Raw genomic sequence first — 18,763 nt, forward strand, 5'->3', positions numbered from 1 at the left:
CCCCTGCTCTTTCCCCATAGTCCTAAAAATTTATTCCCTTCAACCATTTACCCAATTTCCTTTTGAAAGTTATTATTGAATCTGCATCCACCACACTTTCAGGCAGTGGATTCCAGATCATCATAACTCTGCGTTTTAAAAAAAAGTTTCCTTCTCGCTTCTGGTTCTTTTGCTAATCATCTTAAATCTGTGTTCTCTGATTACTGACCCTTCTGCCATTGGAAACAGTTTCTCCTTATTTATTCTGTCAGAATTGATTACTTTGAACACTTCTATCAAATCTCCTCTTAACCTTTTCTGCTCTAAGGAAAACAACCCCCGCTTCTCCAGTCTCTCCACATAACTAAAGTCTCATTCCTGGTACCGTTCTGGTAAATATCTTCTGCACCCTCTCTAAGGCCTTGACATCTTTCCTGAAGGATTCCTAATTCACTTGCACAAATAATGAGTGGATTTGTACTGTAGACTTGTCAGTAGGAACTTGGTTGAGTTTGCAGCATCTCATTTCACATAGTTGGCAGGGAGAGGAAGCCTTCATCCTAATGGTTGGTGCTGGATTTGACCTGTGATTGCGAGGTGAAGAAGCATTGTGCTAATCCACTGTATCACATAGCCCCCAATATTTCTATTTATATCTTGCAGTACAGTAGTGGGGAAATTGTAACAATGGTATCTGTGAAAGGTCCAAAATGCTACAACTATTTCACAGGAATTCTGGTCTCCGAACATTTTGAAATGAATTCATGACTTCTTTGGAGCTTTGGTACAAATCAGTATGGGGAATCACAGCAGTTAATCATTTTTCTCTTCCCTTGCCCTATTGAAGGCAGTGACTTATACTTGAGTACAATTCTGCAGCACTGGTAGCCTTCTGATAACTTGAGCAAGCGGCCATTCTTTATGTATGAACTGCCATAGCTGTTCGACCTTGGTGGTATTGCATTGTGCCCAATCCTGTTCCTGCTCAGCGCCCCCCCCCCCCGCCCCACAAACAGTTTTCAACATCTAGCTTTGGGAGCAGAAAACCTGCTTTTCTTCTCCACCACCCTCTAAGTTACGTGTGCTGAGGTCAGTTGTAGTATTTGCACTGGATGCTTAGATAAGCTAGCTCTGGACTGGAGTTTGAAAATGTAATCTTTCTGGTTTGTATGGGTCAGTATCGTACCACGCAGTGCATTTAAGCATTCAGGAGCTTTTTTTTTGAGGGAGAATTTGAAAGAACCATTATAGATGAAACATTACATCTGATGAAAAATCATTGACCTGAAATGTTAATTCTGTTTATTTCTCCACAAATGCTGCTTGACTTGCTGAATATTCCCAGCAGTTTCTGTTTTTACTATAGATGAATAGTTGGTAGCTGTACAAAAATGACTTTCTACTGCATCTTAAGGGCTAAGGGACATTAAAATTCCCATTGTTTTCAAGTGGAAATATACTTCATAATTATTTCTTAATAGAATTTCCAAAACTGATTAGTGATCGTTACCTCTTCCCCGATACATATTAATTGAATGAAATGAGAAAATATATTTTCGGGTAGACGGAAGAAGTCCAAATACTTGAAACATCTTCGTATTTGAAGGGACAATCCCAGCAATGCAAACAATTTTGAAGTGTAAAACATTTTTAAAAAGTTATAACTAAACATGTACTTAAAAATATTTTGGACATAATTTTGTTTAAACAGCACTGTTAACTCTTGGAAGGACTGGCTGGGAGCCTGATGGAGTGAGGTAGCAGAATTTATGTGCACAGTTAAAATGACAGATTTGCAGAAGTGCCTCAGGTTGATAAATGATAATTGAGCAAATTCAGAGTCAGGTTCAGTAACTCGAGCTAACTTCCTCAATTGCTGTTGGTTGGGCTTGCTGTTTAAATACATTTTAAAAATACAAAAAAAATCTTCATCAATCATTCTTTAGCAAGGACATTTTAAAAAAAAATATTGTGATAAGAATGGGAGGACTCCTCTTTGGAGAATCTGTGTTGAAATTCAAAATGGAACACTGATCATCAATCAACACCTTTTTGAAAGAGATCCTTCTGAACCATTTGTGATCCTTTTGTGTTCGTAGTCATGTTTTTGCTGGGAGGCATCATGTGGAGAGTCATAATTTTGCATGCTTTTGTGCACTTCCCAGCAGCCAGTTTCATACTGGGCTTGGTGTAGATCTGGAAGCAGTTTGCCACTCCCTTTTGAGTTGGGAGACTGCTTGTGGGGGAAAGAAGAAAAATAATTTAAAATTAGAGGGTGCTGCATTCATGAGCAGAGCAACTCATGGGAAGGCCTACCACTTGTCCATTGTTTCTGTGGTATTGTACATTCTGTCGTATAGCCAGGGGCGCATTAACACAAGGGCCTACAGGGCCCACACTAAGGTCTCCAGCCAAATGGGCCCCCGCCAGGGGCCTGTGAACACCAATCCAGTTTAAATGATGTAGCCAGCTGTTTTTTTGGAATGGCGCTGCCTGCTGGCTTTTCAGTTGCATGAATGGATTCCCAGACCCTGGTTCTAAGGAGAGTGGTCACGCCAACGCAGCTTGCTTATGCTCCCAAAGGCGGGAAGTCCCGGTCGGAGCCACTGAGCAGGGTAGGTGACCACAGTGTCTCCACAGCTCTCAATTCACGTGTGGAAAAATGACAGCTAATGAAGACAGCATCGGGGACCGTTGTGTGGTGGGGGGCCCCCCCCCCCAAAAGTTCTGTGTCCAGGGCCCCAGGAATTCTTAATGCGGCTCTGTGGATAGCTGGGCGTTCGGTTTGTGTTATTTACTTCAGTTCAAACTTGAATTTTGTAGCTAGCTTGTAAACAAAGATCTACATGAAATGACGAGATCAACACGTCCACATTTTAGCTTCTGTAAAGTAAAGGTAAACCTGTTAAAAAAAAGAAATATCTTTTTCTAGATCTGAAACACTGGCCTGTGTTACCTGAACACTTGCACAATTTATGTTCTAATACAGTTGTGAAAATATTTATATTTCAACACTTTTTTTCCTATGTTTGGTTTTTACATTTAATGGGAAAAGCTGCATTTAATAGAATGAATAGGATATTGATTGGCCAACTGAACAGAGAACTGAAGAAAAGATTAGTTAAGATTTTGATATGGAGTGTGGTGCTGAAATATAAATGCTGAGGAGAGAGGTGGTCAGGCTTCTAGAGCACTTTGAGATGTGGTTTTGGAGATGTATGGAGAAAATGAAGTGGATCGACAAGAGAAGTAATGAGGTGTTGGCAATGATACAAGAACAGTGTAGTTTAATGTAATCAGAAAAAGATACTTTTCTATGCAACCCATGAAGACACCAGGCTTGGATACATTTGAGATTAGCAGCTGTAATCTACTGTTTGTGTCTTTTTGGCAAAATTCAAAAACTGTCTATTTCAGATGCCATACACTGGTGATAGTTGTTACTGATCTTTGTCTTTAGTCCAGAAATGCAGCAGTACTCATTCATCTGAAGGGAATGACTGATCAGAATATCCTTTAATATTCTGTGATCTGAAAATACGTACCTGTAGGGACAGAAGTGGTCTGTTAAACTGTGCAATTCCAGTGGGATGATGTAGCCTTGTAGAGGAGGGGAAATCTGGGGAGTGCTCGTACCCAATTTACCCAGCCTGTTACATAATCAAAATTGTTAACCTCCAATAGAAATTTGCCACATTCTGCCTCCTCACTGCCAGGTCCTTCCAGTGACATCACTGACTGTGTATCTCGGGCCGTTATATATTAATTGCAGCGGGTCTGTAACTTCAGCCTGGCAGCTTCTGGATTGGGTAAACATGCCTCTGACTGGGTATGCTGTTGAAACCACAAGTATTTTGGGCAAGCCTGACTGCATGCTTTGACATTTTGTGGAATAGTTTGAAAATAAATCTGCATCACATTCAAAGAGTTGAATTGGGATAGTTATTCTTCCCCCTCACCCTCCCATTTTCTTTCCTCTCTTTCCCACCCCCCCCCCCCCCCCCCCCCAATCTTAAGCTGTTGGGGTATAGTGCCACACATGGCAGATGGGATTCAAATGGAGATAGAAACCAGATATCAAGCCTTTTATCGTACTGGTTTGTATGGCTAAATGCCATGTTGTCGATTACCACTGGGCTGTGAGAGGTGGGGGGACTCACATTGGACTCATTTTAATGCATTGTTTGCACTCCATTGTGACTGATTTGCAATTGGATTTGTTCAAGGAAAAAGTCATTTTTCCATATAATTTAAAATAAAATGTTTTTAAATTGGTTAAGACAAGTGTTTCTTACTCATGTAGACATATACAACATTGCAAAACTGATAGCTAATAGTAATCTGTCATCTATTTCAGTATATGGAACTGCTGAACTGTTGAGTATCCTTAGTGTTTTAAATTACTGTTCTGAGCTTAAATTTGCAATTTTGGAATATTTCATTACTGATCTGGTCTCCCTACTGTTAACCCATTAATCAGAAATATGTGTAGTTGGGTTCACACTAATAATTGAGAAAAATGCCATAAATTAAGCAAATTATAGATGCTGTACCTTTTCAAGAAAGGGGTTACTGGGCCAGATAATCATAACTCTTATGGTGCCAGAAATGTTTTTGTAAGGAGATGAGAGCAAATAACCAACCCCTGCTGGTTTACACATTACGTTTGCATTAGAACAGCCTTGTGTTTGTACTGGATTAGGGCTGTTTTCAATGCAACTAGATGAATATTTCTCAACAGATATTACAGACCAGCGTTTTACCATACTGTTTAAATATATGCAAAAATCTTAATCTTGTTAATGGACAGTCCACATGATAGTTTTACTAATGAGAAGCATGAGAACATGGAGGGTCTTTGGCAAAAAGAATTGAATAACAAAAAGCAATTGGAGAGTAATAATGATAGAGAAGAAAGCCTCTACATGTCAGGTTGCGTCCAGAAAATCTATCTGTGAAATGCCCTGTTGCGTAAGCCAGTTATTAATTTATCTGCCTTATACCATAGAAGGAAGGTTCAAGAATTATGATTGATTCCGAACTAGTGACATAAGCCAAACAGACTGATTTGAGAGAGAAGCAATATCTTGCTACAAAAAGTGTCCACAGATAATGACCCTGGTTTCACAGTGTGTAACCTATCTTTGTATGGCAAGATACTAGAGCTACACAGTAAAAGCTTTGTGTGATGTGATCGATCTCACGCACACGCACACAACCTTGGGCCTTGTTATCAGCGAATTGGCATGCTGCGGACACCCAATTCCTAGGCAGCTCGTTGGAAAAGAGGCCTCGAAGATTGGCCCACTGTCACCGACAGCCGCCCTCGGGTAAGTCCTTTAAAGGTGGTGGGGGGAGGGGTGGGGATGGGGGAGGCCCGTTTGACATCCTTTTAAGGAGCGCCCTTTAGGCTGCATATAGATCTGGTTTTCCTGAATGCTGCCAGCGCCGGCTTTTTTTTGTCCATTTTTCTAGGCTACACTCATTCTCCTAACCCCCACCCATTACATCTAATTTTTTGGGCTAAAGAAGCATCCTGTAATTAGTTGTCTCTCTCAAAACTTTTCCTGTGCTCTTGTGCTTGCATATCCTAAGCTGTCAGTTGGTGAAGCAGCCAGCTAGCTGTGTGTTTAACTAGAGTTAATACAATGCTATCCTTATGTTTCCCCTAGACTAAATTCCATGTGGTGTGAAAAAGTCTTTTCATAATGCTATTGGAATATATATCCAAAATTTGTTCCTTGCATTTTACTCAATAAAATTTATAAAACTGATACAAACATCCAACTTTGAGTGTTTCTGTAAAGCTTTTTCCTTTGTGAAAGGAACATTAGCCATCCAAAATTTGGACATATTTAAAGGGGAATAACATATTGAAAGTGAGAGGATTCAGTATGTTACTTTGTCGGTGTACTGAACTTTGTAATATGCAAAATTGTACATTTTTTACACTTTTTGTGCAGTATGGTTTCTTTAATCTGCCTGGTTACAGCATTTGCACAAAGTAACTTTACACACAATGTGTCTCATAGTTTATTTTTATTGTGCTCAGAACATTGACACTGGAAAGGCCACGTTTATTGTCCATCCCTAGTTGCTTTCTTGGTAGCAATTGTTTTTATAACTGACATTAAGAGTTAATCACAAAGTATGGACTGGAGTTTTGTGTTGGCCAAAGTTGGGTTTTAACAGCAGTCTGGCAGCTTTCTTAATAAATTTTTTAAAATTATTGTCCCAGATTTATTGAATTCATTCTCACAAATTACCATGATATTTGAACTCATGATCTCTGAATTGTTGGTGCAGTACCTGTTACCACTGCACTATGTTAAAGGTGCTATATAAGTGCATGTAGTTGTTGATTTAATCTGAAAAGGTGATAAAATAGCTTGAATGGAATTTATATGTGGGGTTTTTAGGTTCCCAAAACATAAAATTTGCCTTGGAGCAACAAATAATTTGCTGTTATGTTAAGTATTTTAGATTGTATGTTTTTAACAGCTCTGCTTTCACTGTTACCATCCGACTGTGGAGTTGGCAGATGATTCCTATCTTTCTACAAGAAAATTAAGTTACATTTTGTCATGAGACAGCCTCTTTGTGTTTCAATGTGTTGCACCCAGTGTGATGAGATGTGGGTTTGTGCTTGTGAATTTGTCGTCCAGTGATTTCCTGGTCATGCTAACAGTACCTGGTGGCAGGTGGAGCCTATGTGTTTGTCTGCAGGGAGGGAGGGAATATCTGAGGGCAAGCTGCTTCTGACTGCTCTCATATACCTCCTAGCAACCATTTGCAGCAACATTTCCATAGTCTTGGGAGTACAGAATGTGCGCTGTCCAGAGACCTTGAAGGGGGCAAAATAAAAGTAGTTTTTTTTTAAAAAAAGAGAAACAAAAAAATATTCTTTAAAATACAAAAGGTATGTTGACACAAGAATGGCAGTGCTTTCTCTGGTTCAGTGAAAGCCTAAGTCATTTGTAACAAAGGGTCATATTGCTGGTTAATGAGAAAGACACAAGCAATGTTTATTTTATTTCTTATGAATGTCATGGTATTCTAATGCATTGGTGTATTTATGCTGCATTATGTTAGAGCAGGGAAGTCCAAGCTTATTGGTTTTGTGGATCATTAGTTGGAGCCTTGGGAGAAGGCCACATGTCAAGTTTAACTTTGTGTTCCTAATTAATTTGCATATATCTCACTGCTGATACTAGGATTTATCCATCAATAAGGTAACAGATCTACAAAGAGCCCACAAAATTCAAGCCTGAGTTTGAGTGCTGAATTAATGGGGCCCATGGAGAGTACTATGGTTCACGGACTGCAGTTTGGACATCCCAGCGCGAGAGAATATTGGAATAGTCCCTCATGGCCAATTCTGGATTTCAGTTGAGCCATTTAGGAAACTGGTAAATGAAGGACCATACATCAGAGGCATTTTAAAGTGAATTTTAACTTTCCCCACCCGACGGAAACCAGGCAGAGCAGGAGTTAAATGGCGCGGGTCAATTTCCCGCTCCATTCCCACCTGACGGCAGTTTCAATGACACTGTTTCTTCATGTGGCTGAGGGGCGCCCACCCCCCAACCCGAAGCAAGCAAGAACCTCATGTTTATGCGGATCAGGGTCCTATGACGTAGATGGGACCTCAATGGTATTTTAACTGCCGACTGAGCGGGGAAGCCGTTTCACTCGATGAAACCTGGTCTGCAGGCAGAAGAGGCCCTGTAACACAAGTGTTAAACTTTCCTTTGTGGGACCAGGAGTAGGAGGAGTGCTCTGCCAGGTCCCACAAGGAAAGCCTGGGTCTCTGCTGCGTCGGGCTCTCCACCCCCTTCCCCGTAAAAGCCCGCTTTCCCAGCTAGCTTCCCGCTCAGGAGTTAAAATTCCCCCTATTTTCTCAGCTAGTTATGGAGTGGCTACAATGGAGCATTTGGAGCAGATGCCCTCATCCTGGAAGTGTCTGGTAAAAATAACTTATTGTAGGAATGATATAATAAATAATGAAGAAAGTGGGGAGCAGGTCAAAAACAAATGAGCAACTCCTCCAGTAAAATGCAAAATACTGCAGATGTTGGAAATCAAAAACAGAAAATGCTGGAAATACAGCTGGTCAGTCAGCATCTTACGGAGGGAACGGAAAAGTTGATGGTTTGGGTGCAGCCCTTTTTCGGTTTGATGTGGTAGTATAGGATTAAAAGTAAAACGTAACATTTCTTGCTGGCTTAGTGAATAAATGCAAGTCCTGGTGTGGTCATACAGACCCAGGAAAGACCCAAAGCTTGATCTCTGGCCTCCACTGTGCTGATATTGGCTGAGACTGCATCTGGGTTATCAGTGTCTTGGGCTAGGGAGGGAGGAAAAGCAGTCAGGGTTCCTGCAGTCAAATAGCCTGCAGCACACAAGTGTTGGCTCACGGAGCTAAAAACATATGTGGAACTGTACCCCAGCAGAGGAGAAAATTGGAAAAGCGATGGAGGAACAGGAAGAATCTATTTGTACATCTTTAAGTAATAGTGCTGTCACTAAGTTTGTTGCTTGTGTGGGAAGTTATGTGAATTTTAACTTTTTTTCTGTTGCTGTGTTTACAGGAAGGAGAAGACAGACAAGGGTGCATCGGGCACGGTCGCCACTGTTTGAAGAGACGGACGTTATTCCTCTTGATATTCCAAAATGTTCAGAGGACTTATTGGTGCCCAGTGAAGAGCTGTTGAGCATTATAGCTATTTATGAGGTGTTGAATAATTTTGGAACAGTGTTGCGTCTTTCACCTTTCCGCTTTGAAGACTTTTGTGCTGCACTGGTTGGTCAGGAGCAGTGTACGTTAATTGCAGAAATGCACATTGCTTTGTTGAAAGCAATTTTACGAGAAGAGGATTCATCAAACACCACCTTTGGTCCTGCTGACTTAAAAGATAGCATCAATTCCACATTGTACCTTATAGATGGGATGACGTGGCCAGAACTGGTACGAGCCTATTGCGAAAGCGACCGGGAATACCATCATGTACTACCCTATCAGGAAAAGGATGAATACCCCTACGGACCAATAGAAAATAAAATCAAAGTTCTTCAATTTTTAGTGGATCAGTTCCTGACGACGAACATTGCCCGCGAGGAGTTGATGTCTGAGGGTGTGATTCAGTATGATGACCACTGTCGGGTTTGTCACAAGCTCGGTGATCTGCTTTGCTGTGAAACCTGCTCAGCTGTATACCATTTAGAATGTGTGAAACCGCCACTTGAAGAAGTGCCAGAGGACGAGTGGCAGTGTGAGATCTGTGTGGCACACAAAGTGCTTGGTGTTTGTGATTGCGTGCCTGAAATCCAGAAAAGTAAACCATATGTTCGCCATGAGCCTATAGGATATGACAGACACAGACGAAAATATTGGTTCCTGACTAGAAGGATTGTTATGTAAGTACAATTTGTCGCTATCTATTATACCATTGTAGCATGAGCTGATTCAGATGAGAAATATATGTGGTCTTGGTCAGTGTAAATAGGCCTCTAAACAAGTTTGGCATCAGTCTTCAAATCATTTTTTAAAAATTTTGATTTTCGACTGAAAATGTGGCCAAAATCCTTTTGCACTTGGTTCAAATTGCATTTCTGCAGAATAGCATTTATATGTAGTTACAACATGCTTCTGTTGCCATTTTTGATACATCTAGGTATCAAGTAGTGTGTTTAGTATTGTTCACTTTAAGGTGCTGTGATATTTTGTTCATGAAATAAAGAGGAGGGAGGGGCACGTGGTATCGAATTCAGGCAGCAGGAAGAAATTATCACTGTTAGAATGATTGCAAAAAAGAATCTTTTGATACAGTTCTAAATTGATTCTTGTGTATGAGAACATAAGAAATAGGAGCAGGAGTAGGCCATACGGCCCCTCGAGCCTGCTCCGCCATTGAGTAAGATCATGGCTGATCTTTGACCTCAACTCCACTTTCCCGCCCGATCCCCATATCCCTTGATTTCCCCTAGAGTCCAAAAATCTATCCATCTCCGCCTTGAATATATTCAATGACTCAGCATCCACAGCTCTCTGGGGTAGAGAATTCCAAAGATTCACAACCCTCCGCGTATGCTTTCCAAAAAGCAGAAATCCATTTGGTCCAACTTCAAAAGCTCCAGCATAGTGGTAATTTAGGAGAGACTGTGTGTCAAGATGACTTGCACAAAAATAGATTTCTTTTTAGCATACATTCCAAAATAAAACTGGCTACTTTGATTCAAAAGTTAAATTGAACCTCCTTGAAAGTTTTTGAAGTATAATTCACATAATCTTAAAGGTTTCAGTTTGTTAGTTGTTATTGAACCCAAGGCGTGTTTGCTGTTCTCAGTAAGTATGTGATGCCCAAACTGGTAGTCTTGCTCACTCCAAACATTTTCCATTGAAGGCAAGCAAATTCTAATATCCTTCAAAGCTGCGATTTGAACTTGCAACTCTGATGGGGCATCTAGAGTTGAGTCATTAAACTAAGGCCCTGTCTGCATGTTCAAGTGGAGCTGGCACACTTGAAGAGCAGGAAATTGCCATGTTGTCTTGGCTAACACTTCAACTACTACCGTCAAAAACATTAACTGGATGTTTATCTCATTGCTTTTAATGGGATGTCGCCAGCACAGTAGCTGTAAGTGCCTAAAAGTCACTGTATTTCAGAAGTAACTCTTTGTGTGAACCATTGGAGACATTTTGACGTGATAAACCACTATTAAGTATATATAATGTACAATAGATTGATACAACTGGTAGAGCTTGAATTAGGTATATCAAAGTATACTTTTAATTGTTGCAATTCTTAACTCTGAAAAATGTCCTTGTCTTCATTGTCTTGTGCTTTCAGATTGCAGAATTTCTCACTTGGTTGAGTACTGAGGTAATTCAGTTAGGGACTTGATTTATTTATTTTTGCGACACTTTTTGTTGTTTTTCCCCTCCCACTGCTCCCAGGAGGCGCTGACTTCCATAATGGTGCTGTTCTCATAAGCAGTTACAACCTTCTCGAACCATGCCTGCATGTTTATTCTTTGTGTGTGAGCCTAGATAGTGAATTTGAATACCAAGGCCCTGCAACCAAGCTTGATTCTGTCTTTTCCCAATGTGTAGGCATGGTTTCTAGCAAGACGTACTAGATTGTGGTTAGAAGGGGCAACTGTAGACCAGGAGTGCTAAGGTCAATTGTGCCAAATTGTTGCTGAGAGCTGAATCAAGCCAATCTAGACCTCCTCGTGGCTTAATATTATGTGAAGCAGTGCGTTTACCTACTAGGCTATTTGAGGAGTTCAAATAAAGATCTTACACTTGAATTAGTTTTTGACATGTTTTAATAGACTGTTTTGTCCAACTACAATTACTAACCAGTGATTTTTTTTTTCTGACCACTGTAGTGAAGAATGGCAATTGCACATCAATATTTCAAGATGCAAAAATGTTTTTATATTTAAAAACTCTAATTGAGTTGCTCATGTTAACAGAATTGTTGGCATGCATGTTTTAGCAGCTCATCCCATCTTTTTTAATTTGTAGAATTAATTTTAAATTGGATGCTGGTGAGGCAAGCAACAGAGGCATAGCGAGGCATCCCTTCAAAATAATATCCCCAAATATGAAAGCTGTGGTGATGGCTTTACCTGTATTATCATTAGCAAAATAAATTTTGTTAATTTAATAAAATTTGAAGAAACTTGATTTTTTTGCCATATTGAACAACATTTTTCCTGTTGGTAGTAATTCACTCCTGCAGATCTCTCCAAAATTAGGTTTCAAATGGTAATTTTTTTAAAAACACAATTTCAGAAAGTACTGAAATTGCTTAATTAAGTCAACCTGTGTACCACTTAAAGCTGTCAATATACTTGGGCTGATTCATGAGCTGTTAATATGTTATGGTTTTGGCTGGCTGGTTCATGAGACACTTCACCCGTAATTTATGCAATGCTTTACCTTTGTGTGCTTTAAATACCTAGTGCTAGTTCTAAAAATATTTGTGCTGTTTAATTCCCGGGGCCCCTCATGATACAAAATATACTATGCGCAAAAATGTTTCACATTCAGCAACAACTTGCATTTATATAGCGCCTTTAATGTAGTAAAACAGCCCAAGGCCCTTCGCTGGAGGGTCATCGGATGAAATTTGACACAAGCCACATGAGATATTAGGACAGGTGAAAAAGGTAGGTTTTAAGGAGCTTCTTGACGGAAGTAGAGGGGTTTAAGGAGGGAATTCCAGAGCTTGGGGCCAAGACAGCTGAAGACACAGCTGCCAATGGAGAGGTGAAGGAAATAGGGGATGCACAAGAGGCTAGAATTGGAGGAACGTAACATTCTCAGAGGCTTGTAGGGCTGGAGGAGTTCGCAGATCAGGAGGAGCTAGGCCGTGGAAGGATTTAAACGCGTGGGTGAGAATTTTAAAATTGAGGAGTTACTTGGAGCCACTGTAGGTCAGCGAGCATGGGTGATGTGTGAACAGGACTTGGTGCGAGTCAGGATATAAGCAGCAGAGCTTTGGATGTGCTGAAGTTTATGGAGGGTCAAAGATGGGAGGCCAGCCAGGAGAGCATTGGAATTCTTTTAAATCATTACCTTTTATAAAATCACATTATTTGCTCATGAGAGGCTGCTGTACATTGCTGTCTGCCACAACACCACTGGCTTTTTAAAAACAATATATATCCTTGCGTTTGGATGTATTCTAAATGCTACCTTCAACACTAGTGTATTAATCTTTGTTGAGATGGTGTTGTCTTATTTGAGCTTTGCTCTCTTGGTTATGGCATTCTCTGTCTCTGTTATTGCTTTGTAACATACTACATTATTTTGCATATAATAATCTGTAGTCTGCAAAGTTGAATTCATCTTTTTTAGTTCACGTTAGCCAAATACTGAGTGACGATAACGGGCCCTAGTCTGAGAGTTTGTGGACTGCTGCTTTTACCTCCAGAATCGATGTAGCCAATTTCAAAGACATCCATCGTTGTCAATATTTTTCACAACAGTACAAAAGCAATTTGGTTGGGAGGTTTATTCTGCCATGTGCACTCTTGAAACTTGTGAATAAAGCAGCTTCCCCAGTACACTTCACAATTCAGAGAAAATGTTAAAAGCGATAGCTATGGACGCCAGTGGACGTCTTGGCAATCAAAGGAAGTTGTCCTTTTCTCTATCAAAGTTGAGGTTAATCGTACCGTTTTGAGGGGGATTAAGTGCAAAAGTTCAGTTTTTTTTTGAAATTGTGAACGTGTATAAATACAATATAAGCTCATGTTTTCATGGTTGTAACCAGGAAATACCTGACAATGAGGTGATAATTTAGCATCCTCAATTTGTTGAGCTCCAAGCCAGTTCGTGTGTTATGTCTGAACTTCATCCTTCAGTGCTATGCAATACCCATTTAAAATTTTAGTGTGGATGGATTTATGTTCTATCTCTTTGAACATTTTTTAAACAAATTTAAAAACATTTTTCTTCGATCCCAATGACTAAGTAGTAAAGTCTTAGTTTCTGAGACTTACAAATTAGGATGTCTTGGGTTCGATACCTAGTTTGTGCTAAATTAGCTGATCTTAGTTGGGGCAGCAGTAAAGTACCATTAGTTGCAGCATCTCGAGCTTAGAAAGGGCAAAATCAGCCATGGTTCCCTCTGAGATGTCTTCCTGAGTTGGATGGTAGGCTGACACTTGCTATTGAAGCTCACACTCGAATAATAGCCAATTGAACAAGCTACTGGAGAGAGGCTACAGATTTTGGGACCATACCCAAGTGATGGCATTGATATCGAGAGAGAGAAGAGGAGAAAATTGGAAATGGAGAAAAACGCACACAAAAGCCTGCCTGAATTTTAGCCAAACTTTTAAGTGCCTTTTCTTTTGTTGCTGGATTCATTTTGAAAATGGACACAAAACTCTTTGTCCTATTTATATACCTGTAAGAAGCCTAAATAACATGGCATGACATCTTTCTGTCATGGATGGAGTTCTGTTAGTGTGTTTAAAACTGCAGGTGGATTAGAAGCACTTGTCCCCATTTCACTGATCTTGATCGTTTCCTCCCCTCTGACTTTCCTATCCACATTGAGAGTGCTGGAAACTGAATTTGTGAAACATGCCCACTGATTTTATGACCCAAAACCTCAAACTGCACCTCATTTAGATCTTATTTTTCAGGCAGGAATTTTACAAGGCTCCCTTTGTCACTGTAAGCCAGCAGCCTATTGCTAGAAGTAGTCCAGGGTTGAATGCTATTCTGATTTATATAATGCCCTTTGCCTCCTGTTGAGAATGTGCCTAATTTCCACTCAGCAGCACCTCATGATGGTATTCAGGAGATAAGGAACTTGGTGGGTGGCAGATGATAATGTGTAAGGTTAGGTGCACCAATCGGAAGCACAACAAGGCACAAGTCAGGAGTGTGATTGAATACTCTCCACTTGCCTGGATGAGTGCAGCTCCAACAACACTCAAGAAGCTCGACACCAACCAGGACAAAGCAGCCTGCTTGATTGGCACCCCATCCACCACCCTAAACATTCACTCCCTCCACCACCGGCGCACAGTGGCTGCAGTGTGTACCATCCCCAGGATGCACTGCAGCAACTCGCCAAGGCTTCTTCAACAGCACCTCCCCAACCCATGACCTCTACCACCTAGAAGGACAAGGGCAGCAGGCACATGGGAACAACACCACCTGCACGTTCCCCCTCCAAGTCTCACCATCCCGACTTGGAAATATATCGCCGTTCCTTCATCGTCGCTGGGTCAAAATCCTGGAACTCCCTTCCTAACAGCACTGTGGGAGAACCTTCACCACATGGACTGCAGCGGTTCAAGAAGGCGGCTCATCACCATCTTCTCAAGGGCAATTAGGGATGGGCAATAAATGCTGGCCTTGCCAGCGACGCCCACATCCCATGAATGAATAAAAAAAATACATGTCGCTGCTCCGGTCTTTTACATTGTTGTGCCTTCCTTTTTAACCAGATGACATGTCCCACTGTAGATTAGTATATTTTTGTTTTGGTAAATTGTTGCTTTAATGTACCAAGCAATGGAATGGTTGGATGTATTTCTTATGATTTTAGTATGCACTGGGTTATCGATTTCAGCCAAAATAGTCTGAGGGGAGAGGCATCCTGTCCCTTTTTTAAAGCCTGTAGGACACAATACAGTGCAGCAGTGAAGAAGTCTACAGCCAAGGCTGCCTTGCCCTCCTAGTGGAAGGAGAGTAGTGCACGGATGAGAAGACAGCTGAGCATGTTACCATCCTTCTTAATTAAAAGAGGGAAATGTAATTTTAACACAATTATTCCCTTTGGACTTTTCGTTTACTTGCTAACAAAATAGTTGGGTCTTGCCTGGGGGTGAAAGAGATGGACCTTGGGTCAAATTTAATAATTCCTATAAATGTGCAGTTGTAAAATATGCACATTAATGCACTTAGACAGTTTACTAACTGATTACTAAATCTGTTGTTTATATGGAGTTGGGGCAAAAGTAGGTAGTTAATACGTGGAAAGGGACTTTTTTTTATGTGTGGTACTGTGCCCTGCAGGCCTAGGATAATCCTGGTTCGATTTTTAGTCAGTGCTGAGTGCGTAAGATAACGGACTATCAGCGAGGGCATTTGTTAAGTTTCGTCGTCCCTAGGCTTGAGCAAAAATTGTCCAAAGTTCCTACTCCCAATTTCTGACCGCTGACCCATGAAATTGACCGGCTATTGTGTAAGGACAGGATCGGACTCCTCTGATATGCCCCCTCCTCTGCCTCTCCCAATAGTTGAACTGCCTGCCAACGCTCATTGCGTTGGGCAAGGATACTCACTGACTTGGTTAAGAGCCACAATGCCAGATAGTAACTTTTTTGAGGAGCTGTTGTCACAAGTCTTAATTGAAAAATTGAACAAAAGGCTGGTTCTGTTGGGGTTTTTGTATAATGGGGTATTTTTTACTTTTTCTCCAAAAATGGTCATTGCTACCCTGCTGGATGAATTTAGTTAACTGGTGGCCTGTGATCTGTATATTTTCATGTGAAGAGCCTGTGACACTGGTAATAAACTGTGCATGAAGTGACATAATTCAAAGTTCTTTCCAATTTTTGAGGTATAGTTTTTCTGTGATGGGCTAGTGAGTCTTGGCTAGAATCGTGGTGGGACACGACAATTGATCCTGGTGTCCTCGGGCAATGAAGGAAGGGAAAATCAATGTTTTCTGCTCTTGATTTGTTATCCGTAGTGCATTCATGGATGTTGGGTGCTTGCCACACTCGGTGGCCTCTTAGTGCTGTTGGTCAGGGCCTCCATGTCTGTACTGGCCTCTTGGGTAAAGTATTAGGAAGCTGCAGAATCTGTGGTACTGTATCCCAAGAAAAGTCTTTGGCTTTGGGAGAGAACGGAATAAAATTTTACCTTTCCCTTTTCCACCCTTCCAAACAGATGTAACTTTTTAATGGAAATATTAAAGCCTTTCTTTAAACCTTTTTTGTTGGTCTTAAATTTGCACCAGCTGGTTATATTCATCTGTTCAGTATAAAAATGAAGAACAAACATCTTGTATCTTTTATAATAAAAAAAAAACCAATTTTTTTCCCCTCCTCTCTTGAAGACTTGCTTATCTTTTTCTAGCCATCTTAGGCCTTCTGGTACCTAGAGCAAGTGGCTGTTCTCCATGTTTAAGCCTGATTGTTGGGTACTGGGAGGCTATTAGACCATGGAAGGTATCGCAGTTGAGTCTGGTCCTGTCCATTGGTTTCTGGATGGTGAGCAGGCAATCCTTTTTCCTTCTTTCACTCCACTCCCATGCTGCTCAAGTGGAGATTGGTTATCTCAGTACAGATCAAGGAAATAACTTAGCACATACTATCTTCCTCGCTTACATGGTTCAGCATTCAATCCATTTCCCCACTTAATGCATGATTTAACAAGGGTCACGTTTAATGGTACTGACAGTTTACATCTGAAACATTAACCTTTTTCTATTTTCAAATTTTGATGTACCTGCTTTCTGTTGCCATCATTTCCTGTTTTTTATATTTCAAATTCAGTGGTAGGTAATTATCAAACTCTTACTGGATCTTTTTATCTTGTTACTTGGTTTTGCAATTGCAGTATATCATCTAACCTCTGTAAGCAAGCTTCATCTGGTTGTCGTGATTTTGTTTGTGACTAGTGAGGGGGAAAAAGGTTAAATTCAAGGCTTAGATTTCCATTAATTTGAAACAGCTGCTTAGTGGATTGCAAAACTCAATTAGCTGTTATGTAAATAGGGAAAAACAATTACTGACCAGGTGGAGCAGTTCACTTGGCAGCTGGTGTGACAATTTTAAGTCTTTCTGCTGGGGTACAGCTGAGTGAGCCACTGCATGACCTCCATTTTAAAAAGTGACCATTCTTCATGTGTGAGCCAAGATGGTGAATACTGGCATGCTTTTTGATAAAGGAAGCATCATGGCTGAAACATGCACTTCTCAGCAAAGTCACTGGACAGGAATCAGGATTGACTAATACAGGAGTCCCCGATTGACCATTTTTCCCCCCCTTCCTAGCCCAAGATTTCTCCCAGGTGAGACTTGGATCTGATTGTCAAGGTCCCAAGTCTCGCCTGGATGAAATTAATTAATTCAGACCTGAAACCTTCTTTTCTGTGTATTCCATCTTGTACCAGGCGATGCCTTTGTCCGCTGGGCCACTGGGAGAGTTAGTTGGTGTTTGGAAAAAACTTCAACACTTATTTTTGTGGTGGCCCTTGTTTCTGGACATTTTGGAAAGGTGTATGATTGGTCCTGCAGAACTCCACTTATCACCATGCCTCATACCAGAGCTGTTGCGAGTTCTTTTTAACTCTGATTTTCATTTTAATCCAGCTAGCTAATTTGCCATTAACTGCATGAGCCTTGCAATTTGCTCCTCTAGTCTAAAACTTGTATTTTTGAATATTGGGATAATGGTTGCTATCTTTTTTTTATTTGTTCATGGGATGTGGGCATCGCTGGCTAGGCCAGCATTTATTGCCCCTCCCTAATTGCCCTTGAGAAGGTGGTGGTGAGCCGCCGCCTTGAACCGCTGCACTCCGTGTGGTGAAGGTTCTCCCACAGTGCTGTTAGGAAGGGAGTTCCAGGATTTTGACCCAGCGACTGTGAAGGAACGGCGATATATTTCCAAGTCGGGATGATGTGTGACTTGGGGGGGAATGTGCAGGAGTTGTTCCCATGTGCCTGCTGCCCTTGTCTTTCTAGGTGGTAGAGGTCACGGGTTTGGGAGGTGCTGTCAAAGAAGCCTCGGCGAGTTGCTGCAGTGCATCCTGGGAATGGTACACACTGCAGCCACAGTGTGCCGGTGGTGAAGGGAGTGAATGTTTAGGGTGGTGGATGGGGTGCCAATCAAGTGGGCTGCTTTGTCCTGGATGGTGTCGAGCTTCGAGTGTTGTTGGAGCTGCATTTATCCAGGCTAGTGGAGAGTATTCCATCACACTCCTGATTTGTGCCTTGTAGATGGTAGAAAGGCTTTGGGGAGTCAGGAGGTGAGTCACTTGCTGCAGAATACCCAGCTTCTGACCTGCTCTTGTAGCCACAGTATTTATATGGCTGGTCCAGTTACGTTTCTGGTCAATAGTGTCCCCCAGAATGTTGATGGGGGATTCGGCGATGGTAATGCCGTTGAATGTCAAGGGGAGGTGGTTAGACTCTCTCTTGTTGGAGATGGTCATTGCCTGGCACTTATCAGCCCAAGCCTGGATGTTGTCCAGGTCTTGCTGCATGCGGGCACGGACTGCTTCGTTATTTGAGGGGT

The 18,763-nt window shown here is 41.3% G+C and overlaps 1 protein-coding gene across 12 annotated transcripts in view; it reads left to right on the forward strand.

Moving 5' to 3' along the window:
- bptf (bromodomain PHD finger transcription factor) overlaps nt 1-18,763 on the forward strand; it is a 130,085-nt gene that overhangs the window by 10,943 nt on the left and 100,379 nt on the right. For all 12 annotated transcript variants that reach the window (XM_068003911.1, XM_068003902.1, XM_068003903.1 and 9 more), the window contains exon 2: nt 8,571-9,396. In XM_068003911.1, coding sequence (XP_067860012.1) covers nt 8,571-9,396 — 826 coding nt within the window. The remainder of the gene's footprint in view (nt 1-8,570; nt 9,397-18,763) is intronic.

The sequence above is a fragment of the Heptranchias perlo genome, chromosome 23 (genome assembly GCF_035084215.1).
Source record: "Heptranchias perlo isolate sHepPer1 chromosome 23, sHepPer1.hap1, whole genome shotgun sequence".
Classification (NCBI taxonomy): domain Eukaryota; kingdom Metazoa; phylum Chordata; class Chondrichthyes; order Hexanchiformes; family Hexanchidae; genus Heptranchias; species Heptranchias perlo.